This window comes from Coregonus lavaretus (assembly GCF_964263955.1).
Source record: "Coregonus lavaretus genome assembly, chromosome: 15".
NCBI lineage: Eukaryota > Metazoa > Chordata > Actinopteri > Salmoniformes > Salmonidae > Coregonus > Coregonus lavaretus.
In genome coordinates, this window is record NC_140002.1 from 40,110,843 (window position 1) to 40,120,870 (window position 10,028).

The following is a 10,028-nucleotide window of genomic DNA, read 5'->3' on the forward strand; positions in this document are numbered from 1 at the left end:
CCTCCAGATACACGTGTTTAAGCACAGAGTACATGTAATATCTGCATAAGTACAATGTGATTACTAGGTGTTACACTTCATTTTAACTAGCTAAATCCTGTGTATCTTGAGGGGTACTTGTAGTGTACCTACAAAGTATGTTACCCATCCTGACAATCTAATTGTCAGCTTCTGAAAGCACCATCCAAGTGAGAAAATAAACACAGTAATACACAACAGAGTACATATCTGTAATATCTGCATAAGTAGGGGCGCAACATAATATAAATATATATACACTACCAGTCAAAAGTTTGGACAGACCTACTCATTCAAGGGTTTTTCTTTATTTTTACTATTTTTCACATTGTAGAATAATAGTGACGACATCAAAACTATGAAATAACACATATGGAATCATGTAGTAACCAAAAACGTGTTAAACAAATCAAAATATTTTTTATATTTGGAATTCTTCAAATAGCCACCCTTTGCCTTGACAGCTTTGCACACTATTGGCATTCTCTCAACCAGCTTCATGAGGTAGTCACCTGGAATGCATTTTAATTAACAGGTGTGCCTTCTTAAAAGTTAATTTGTGGAAATTCATTCCTTCTTAATGCGTTCGAGCCAATCAGTTGGGTTGTGACAAAGTAAGGAGGTATACAGAAGATAGCCCTATTTGATCAAATACCAAGTCCATATTATTGCAAGAACTGCTCAAATAAGCAAAGAGAAACGACAGTCCATCATTACTTTAAGACATGAAGGTCAGTCAGTATGGAACATTTCAAGTACTTTGAAAGTTTCTTCAAGTGCAGTCGCAAAAACCATCAAGCGCTATGATGAAACTGGCTCTCATGAGGACCACAACAGGAAAGGAAGACCCAGAGTTACCTATGCTGCAGAGGATAAGTTAATTAGAGTTACCAGCCTCAGAAATTGCAGCCCAAGTAAATGCTTCACAGAGTTCAAGTCACAGACACATCTCGACATCAACTGTTCAGAGGGGACTGTGTGAATCAGGCCTCCATGGTTGGTGTGCTTTGCTGGTGATACTATCTGTGATTTATTTAGAATTCAAGGCACAGCATTCTGCAGCGATACGCCATGCCATCTGGTTTGGGCTTAGTGGGACTATCAATTGTTTTTCAACAAGACAATGACCCAACACACCTCCAGGCTGTATAAGGGATATTTTATCAAGAAGGAGAGTGATGGAGTGCAGCATCAGATGACCTGGCCTCCACAATCACCCGACCTCAACCCAATTGAGATGGTTTGGGATGAGTCGGACGGCAGAGTGAAGGTAAAGCAGCCAACAAGTGCTCAGCATATGTGGGAACTCCTTCAAGACTGTTGGAAAAGCATTCCAGGTGAAGCTGGTTGAGAGAACGCCAAGAGTGTGCAAAGTTATCATAAAGGCAAAGGATCTCAAATATAAAATAATGTTTGGGGTTACTACATGATTCCATATGTGTTATTTCATAGTTTTGATGTCTTCACTATTATTCTACAATGTAAAAAATAAAGCAATGAGTAGGTGTGTAGGTGTGTCCACACTTTTGACTGGTACTGTATATATTTTTTATCCAATCGGATAAACACTCCAAACAGCTTACCCGACCGCTCGAGGAGTCCGCATGGTTCTAAAGCACACCGTTGCCTCGTTTTGTATCACATTCCAATGATAAAATTGGCCCCCCCGTCAACTATCCCCCCGTCCCCAGTGAAAGTTTCACCGCTGTGCATAAGTACAAGGTTGTCCTAGTTGTTACACAGGATTTTGCTGTTTAATGTGAAGTGTAACTTTATATAGAAATTGCTCATAGGTAACTGTAATTACTTATTACTCGTTATCAAGTGAAAATACCAACAAACAAAAGATTAGCTTTTACTTTAGTCAACTTTTCTGCAACAAAATAATAAGGATTTTTATTGTTAGATTAATACGTTGATTAATTAGATTAAACAAAGATATAGGCCTACTCAATAACATAAAAACTATTCTAGTGGTGATTAAAATCTGTAGCCTATATATTATGGCAGTGGTGTAAAGTACTTAAGTAAAAATACTTTTAAGTGCTACTTAAGTAGTTTTTTTGGGTATCTGTACTTTACTTTACTATTTATATTTTTGACAACTTTTACTTTTACTTCACTATATTCCTAAAGAAAATATTGTACTTTTTACTCCATACATTTTCCCTGACAACCAAAAGTACTCATTACATTTTTTATGCTTAGCAGGACAGGAAAATAGTCAAATTTACGCACCTATCAAGACAACACGAGGTCATCCCTACTGCCTCTGGTCTGGTGGACAAATGCATATTTTGTAAATAATGTCTGAGTGTTGGAGTGTGCCCCTGGCTATCTGAAAATAAAAAAGCAAGACAATTGTGCCGTCTGCTTTGCTAAATAATAGGAATTTTAAATTATTTATACTTTTACCTTTACTTTTGATACTTAAGTATTTTTAGCAATTACATTTACTTTTGATACTTAAGTATATTTAAAACCAAATACTTTTAGACTTTTACTCAAGTAGTATTTTACTGGCTGACTTTCACTTTTGCTTGAGTAACTTTCTATTAAGCTATCTATACTTTTACTAAAGTATGACAATTGGGTGCATTTTCCAATGCTTTATAAAGGGCACCTATCCGTAGATGGGTAAAAATTAAAAAGCAGACATTGAATGTCCCTTTGAGCATGGTGAAGTTATTAATTACACTTTCGATGGTCTTCAATACACACTGTCACTACAAAGATACAGGTGTCCTTCCTAACTCAGTTGCCGGAGAGGAAGCAAACGACTCAGTGATTTCACCATGAGGCCAAGAGTGACTTTAAAACAGTTACAGAGTTTAATGGCTGTGATAGGAGAAAACTGAGGATGGATCAACAACATTGTAGTTACTCCACAATACTAACCTACAGTGGGGAGAACAAGTATTTGATACACTGCCGATTTTGCAGGTTTTCCTACTTACAAAGCATGTGGAGGTCTGTAATTTTTATCATAGGTACACTTCAACTGTGAGAGACGGAATCTAAAACAAAAATCCAAAAAATCAAGTATTTGATACACTGCTGATTTTGCAGGTTTTCCTACTTACAAAGCATGTAGAGGTCTGTAATTTTTATCATAGGTACACTTCAACTGTGAGAGACGGAATCTAAAACAAAAATCCAAAAAATCAAGTATTTGATACACTGCTGATTTTGCAGGTTTTCCTACTTACAAAGCATGTAGAGGTCTGTAATTTTTATCATAGGTACACTTCAACTGTGAGAGACGGAATCTAAAACAAAAATCCAGAAAATCACATTGTATGATTTTTAAGTAATTAATTTGCATTTTATTGCATGACATAAGTATTTGATCACCTACCAACCAGTAAGAATTCCGGCTCTTACAGACCTGTTAGTTTTTCTTTAAGAAGCCCTCCTGTTCTCCACTCATTACCTGTATTAACTGCACCTGTTTGAACTCGTTACCTGTATAAAAGACACCTGTCCACACACTCAATCAAACAGACTCCAACCTCTCCACAATGGCCAAGACCAGAGAGCTGTGTAAGGACATCAGGGATAAAAGTGTAGACCTGCACAAGGCTGGGATGGGCTACAGGACAATAGGCAAGCAGCTTGGTGAGAAGGCAACAACTGTTGGCGCAATTATTAGAAAATGGAAGAAGTTCAAGATGACGGTCAATCACCCTCGGTCTGGGGCTCCATGCAAGATCTCACCTCGTGGGGCATCAATGATCATGAGGAAGGTGAGAACTACACGGACAGGACCTGGTCAATGACCTGAAGAGAGCTGGGACCACAGTCTCAAAGAAAACCATTAGTAACACACTATGCCGTCATGGATTAAAATCCTGCAGTGCACGCAAGGTCCCCCTGCTCAAGCCAGCGCATGTCCAGGCCCGTCTGAAGTTTGCCAATGACCATCTGGATGATCCAGAGGAGGAATGGGAGAAGGTCATGTGGTCTGATGAGACAAAAATAGAGCTTTTTGGTCTAAACTCCACTCGCCGTGTTTGGAGGAAGAAGAAGGATGAGTACAACCTCAAGAACACCATCCCAACCGTGAAGCATGGAGGTGGAAACATCATTCTTTGGGGATGCTTTTCTGCAAAGGGGACAGGACAACTGCACCATATTGAGGGGAGGATGGATGGGGTCATGTATCGCGAGATCTTGGCCAACAACCTCCTTCCCTCAGTAAGAGCATTGAAGATGGGTCGTGGCTGGGTCTTCCAGCATGACAACGACCCGAAACATACAGCCAGGGCAACTAAGGAGTGGCTCCGTAAGAAGCATCTCAAGGTCCTGGAGTGACCTAGCCAGTCTCCAGACCTGAACCCAATAGAAAATCTTTGGAGGGAGCTGAAAGTCCGTATTGCCCAGCAACAGCCCCGAAACCTGAAGGATCTGGAGAAGGTCTGTATGGAGGAGTGGGCCAAAATCCCTGCTGCAGTGTGTGCAAACCTGGTCAAGACCTACAGGAAACGTATGATCTCTGTAATTGCAAACAAAGGTTTCTGTAGCAAATATGAAGTTCTGCTTTTCTGATGTATCAAATACTTATGTCATGCAATAAAATGCAAATGAATTACTTAAAAATCATACAATGTGATTTTCTGGATTTTTGTTTTAGATTCCGTCTCTCACAGTTGAAGTGTACCTATGATAAAAATTACAGACCTCTACATGCTTTGTAAATAGGAAAACCTGCAAAATCGGCAGTGTATCAAATACTTGTTCTCCCCACTGTATGTAAATGAGATATTTCTGTATTTCATTTTCAATACATTTGCAAATAATTCTAAAAACATGTTTTTACTTTGTCATTATGGGGTATTGTGTGTAGATGGGTAAGAACAAATTAATTTAATCCATTTTTAAATCAGGCTGTAACACAACAAAATGTGGAATAAGTTAAGGGGTATGAATATGTTCTGAAGGCACTGTAGCTAGCTAGGCCTACCTAGCTAGTTGTTGTGTTATCCAGCTAGCAATAATAGTGCTTGTGTTGACACAAGTAGGAAGCCAGCTAGCTAACGTTTACATGCTGGGTGTGTCTCACGTAATACTGTTAGGGTACAGCTACCCTGAGAACAAGGTTCAGGGAAGATAAGACCATCGAGCCCAGCTAATGTTAGCTATCTATTTAGCTAGCGAGTAGCGATCATAGCATATTTGCCAGCTTTAGGTAGTTAGCTACAGATCGCATGGAAAGTCTATTTTGTACATGGCAACTACACTAAACAAAAATATAAATGCAACATGCAACAATTTTAAATATGTTACTGAGTTACAGTTCATATAAGGAAATCAGTCAATTTAAATAAATTCATTAGGCCCTAATCTATGGATTTCACATGACTGGGAATACATAAATGCGTCTGTTGGTCACTGATACAATACCTTGTAGGGGCGTGAATCAGAAAACCTGTCAGTATCTGGTGTGACCACCATTTGCTTCATGCAGCGCGACACATCTCCTTCGCAAATAGTTGATCAGGCTGTTGATTGTGGCCTGTGGAATGTTGTCCCACTCTTCAATGGCTGTGTGAAGTTGCTGGATATTGGCGGGAACTGGAACACGCTGACGTACACGTCAATCCAGAGCATCCCAAACATGCTCAATGGGTGACATGTCTGGTGAGTATGCAGGCTTTGGAAGAACTGGGACATTTTCAGCTTCCAGGAATTGTGTACAGATCCTTGCAACATGAGGCCATGCATTATCATGCTGAAACATGAGGTGATGGCGGCGGATGAATGGCACGACAGTGGGCCTCAGGATGTTGTACATTCAAATTGCCATCAATAAAATCTATTTGTGTTTGTTGTCCGTAGCTTATGCCTGCCCATACCATCACCCCACCGCCACCATGGGGCACTCTGTTCACAATTTTGCCATCTAAAAACCGCTCGCCCACATGATGCCATGCAGTAGGCAAATGCTCACCTTCGATGGTCACTGGCACGCTGGGGCGCTCTGTTCACAATTTTGGCACCTGCACGGTACAGTTGAAACCATGAGTTATCCGTGAAGAACACACTCCACACACACTCGGTTGTGGAGCTAGCTATCAACATGAGTCTGAACTTTTGTACCGCTTTTCGAGCATGTTGAGCAGATGGGCAGATCTTGACATGATGCCTGAATTCCTGGAATAAATAAATAATTGCACCAATGCATCCCATCCAAATGTGAGAATGTTCCTCAACAGTGCAACCCTTGCAAGGTTACAAAGTTTGTCTTATGACCATTTTGAGTGTATTTATAAACCATTATTCAACCAAGCTTAATACTATTTGGCAAGCACGAATGACTATCTCACAATTTTAACCATAACGGTTTATTAATGTGTTTAAAGAGGTATAATTGATGGTTAAAGTAATTGACCCATTGTCAAATGCACTATTAAATGATTTAACAATTTAAAATATTGTTTTTATGTGAACTGTTTTTTGAACCCGTTTTTGCCATTGGGCCTGAGCATCAGACTCCATATCTTTATGGCAGAGCTGTGTCAATGAGGTGGTCGGTTTTCAATAGGCTAACACTTATCATGTGGTTTGTGCAGGCTGAAATGTGGTGCGTTGGGATGCTATCGGAAACTTTAACATTTGTAACAAGCATGGTAACAAGCATTCGTTGTTACACCTCTATAATCACAGACTGCAATTACCACCAGTTACATGTTGTTATTACAGTAACTATGAGTTATTAGAATTAATTATAATACTTGTTACAGTGTAATTACATATTTACTTACACTGTAATAAGGACCCCTTAAAATGAAGTGTTACCGATGATTTATATTTAAGATCTGTTCAAGCTGAAACAACAAACATTGGGGAACAGTCATGGTGAGAAATGATTTATTCTGATTTAAGGTGGAACTGAACAGAAAGTACCGCATGCATAAGATCATCACCCAGATGAACGTGCAAACGTCGAAGTACATCAACACCCGCACAGTGTTCATGAGGGTCATGCTCCTCAAGGGCCGCTACATCATCATCCCCTCCACCTTAAATCCCGAGATTCTGGGAGAGTTCATGCTGCGTGTTTACACTGATGTAGACTCAGGATGCAGGTACTGGAACTAGACCTGTGGCATACCTAAGAGCCCTATTTAGATGTAATAACACACTTTAGTATGATATCTATGCAGTATTTAGCATTACTTTAAAGGTATATGATGATCTCTCTTCGTCTCTCAGAGAGCTAACAGAACACAAGCCCAGGATGAGGTGTTGGAGTGCGTTCACTGGCTACCCCCATGCTGTGTCCCAGATCTACGTCCACGGAGCAGAGGGGCTGGAGAACCAGGACAGCACAGGGGGTTAGGGAACGCTCCACAACCTCTATTGAATACTATACATTACAGGGAAACATAAATCAGAAACAGACATTATAAGAGTATACTCAGCATGACCTAATGCTGGTTCATATTGTGTCATTGTGCAGGTGCAGATCCATATGTGATCGTGTCCTGTGAGGGCCACTCAGTCCGGTCAACAGTTAAGGCAGACACCCTGGACCCGGTGTTTGAGACCAGAGCCATCTTCTACAGAAAGAAGCCCAGGAAGCCAATCACTGTGGAGGTAAGCTATAGAGGTGTCCAATACCATAAATACCAATGGGAAGGAAAGATAAACTGATTAATGAATTGGTACATTGGATGTCCTAAGTTAGTGTTAGTGTAGTTTTCATGCCTTGATCTTACCTGGTCTACCCCTCCCTACTTGTCCTCTTCCCCAGGTGTGGAATAGTAATGCTGTGAAGGACCAGTTCCTGGGCCAGGTGGTTCTGACAGGCTCATTAAAGGACTCCACCAACCCCCAGAGGCTCCAGCTAAGGAAAAGGGGCAGAGCGATGGCCGACGAGATGCCTGGCTCCATCACCCTCCGCATCGTCACCTGCACCGAGCTCACAGAGATGTGACCTGGATCAGCTAACTACTACCTGGGACACATTGACAATGTAAACAACACTCTGTCGCCTCTTCCTTACAATAACAATGCCAGACGGAGACTTTGGACAGGAGCTTATCACTACAATACTTAATATGGTTGTCAGAATGACTATCAACATGAGCTCATAATCTATTAAGGACTGGCATGGTCATGGACCAAGAAGAAACTTCAAGCCTTCTGGAGTTATTTTTTTTAACTGTTATTGCAGTACTTTGTGTTTTGAAAGATGAATGAATGTGAAAAAGTCAGCATGAAGCAAGACAAAATGCAATTATTAGAAAAAATTGAGAAAAAAAAATTGAGAAAAAAATTGAGAAAAAAATATCCAGAAAATCACATTGTAGGATTTTTAATGAATTTATTTGCAAATTATGGTGGAAAATAAGTATTTGGTCACCTACAAACAAGCAAGATTTCTGGCTCTCACAGACCTGTAACTTCTTCTTTAAGAGGCTCCTCTGTCCTCCACTCGTTACCTGTATTAATGGCACCTGTTTGAACTTGTTATCAGTATAAAAGACACCTGTCCACAACCTCAAACAGTCACACTCCAAACTCCACTATGGCCAAGACCAAAGAGCTGTCAAAGGACACCAGAAACAAAATTGTAGACCTGCACCAGGCTGGGAAGACTGAATCTGCAATAGGTAAGCAGTTTGGTTTGAAGAAATCAACTGTGGGAGCAATTATTAGGAAATGGAAGACATACAAGACCAGTGATAATCTCCCTCAATCTGGGGCTCCACACAAGATCTCACCCCGTGGGGTCAAAATGATCACAAGAACGGTGAGCAAAAATCCCAGATCCACACGGGGGGACCTAGTGAATGACCTGCAGAGAGCTGGGACCAAAGTAACAAAGCCTACCATCAGTAACACACTACGCCGCCAGGGACTCAAATCCTGCAGTGCCAGACGTGTCCCCCTGCTTAAGCCAGTACATGTCCAGGCCCGTCTGAAGTTTGCTAGAGTGCATTTGGATGATCCAGAAGAGGATTGGGAGAATGTCATATGGTCAGATGAAACCAAAATAGAACTTTTTGGTAAAAACTCAACTCGTCGTGTTTGGAGGACAAAGAATGCTGAGTTGCATCCAAAGAACACCATACCTACTGTGAAGCATGGGGGTGGAAACATCATGCTTTGGGGCTGTTTTTCTGCAAAGGGACCAGGACGACTGATCCGTGTAAAGGAAAAAATGAATGGGGCCATGTATCGTGAGATTTTGAGTGAAAACCTCCTTCCATCAGCAAGTGCATTGAAGATGAAACGTGGCTGGGTCTTTCAGCATGACAATGATCCCAAACACACCGCCCGGGCAACGAAGGAGTGGCTTCGTAAGAAGCATTTCAAGGTCCTGGAGTGGCCTAGCCAGTCTCCAGATCTCAACCTCATAGAAAATCTTTGGAGGGAGTTGAAAGTCCGTGTTGCCCAGCGACAGCCCCAAAACATCACTGCTCTAGAGGAGATCTGCATGGAGGAATGGGCCAAAATACCAGCAACAGTGTGTGAAAACCTTGTGAAGACTTACAGAAAACGTTTGACCTGTGTCATTGCCAACAAAGGGTATATAACAAAGTATTGAGAAACTTTTGTTATTGACCAAATACTTATTTTCCACCATAATGTGCAAATAAATTCATAAAAAATCCTACAGTGTGATTTTCTGGATTTTTTTTCTCATTTTGTCTGTCATAGTTGACGTGTACCTATGATGAAAATGACAGGCCTCTCTCATCTTTTTAAGTGGGAGAACTTGCACAATTGGTGGCTGACTAAATACTTTTTTTCCCCACTGTATATTGTATCTGTATACAAAATTATGCAACTTATACATTTCAATAACATGTTTGTTATCATAGACCAATATATGTGCCTCTTTTGATATTGCTGAGAAACAGACTATAGGCTTCAGTTTTTGCTACACAATATTGTAAATTCTTGAATAACCTACAGTGTAAGTTTGGACCATGGTCATCAATTTGTATCCTTCCACTGAACAACTTGAAATGTCTAAAGGGTATACTGTGTGTGTCTAA

At 40.6% G+C, this 10,028-nt stretch overlaps 1 protein-coding gene across 1 annotated transcript in view; it reads left to right on the top strand.

Moving 5' to 3' along the window:
* The window catches only part of LOC311142568 (calpain-5-like), a gene marked incomplete at both ends in the record, with an annotated part of 28,280 nt that extends 20,323 nt beyond the window's left edge, over positions 1–7,957 (top strand). The window contains 4 exons of the mRNA XM_084178245.1: positions 6,904–7,106; positions 7,234–7,355; positions 7,481–7,617; positions 7,775–7,957. Of these exons, the coding sequence (XP_084034371.1) occupies positions 6,904–7,106; positions 7,234–7,355; positions 7,481–7,617; positions 7,775–7,957 (645 nt within the window). The remainder of the gene's footprint in view (positions 1–6,903; positions 7,107–7,233; positions 7,356–7,480; positions 7,618–7,774) is intronic.
* Positions 7,958–10,028: the final 2,071 nt, after the last annotated feature.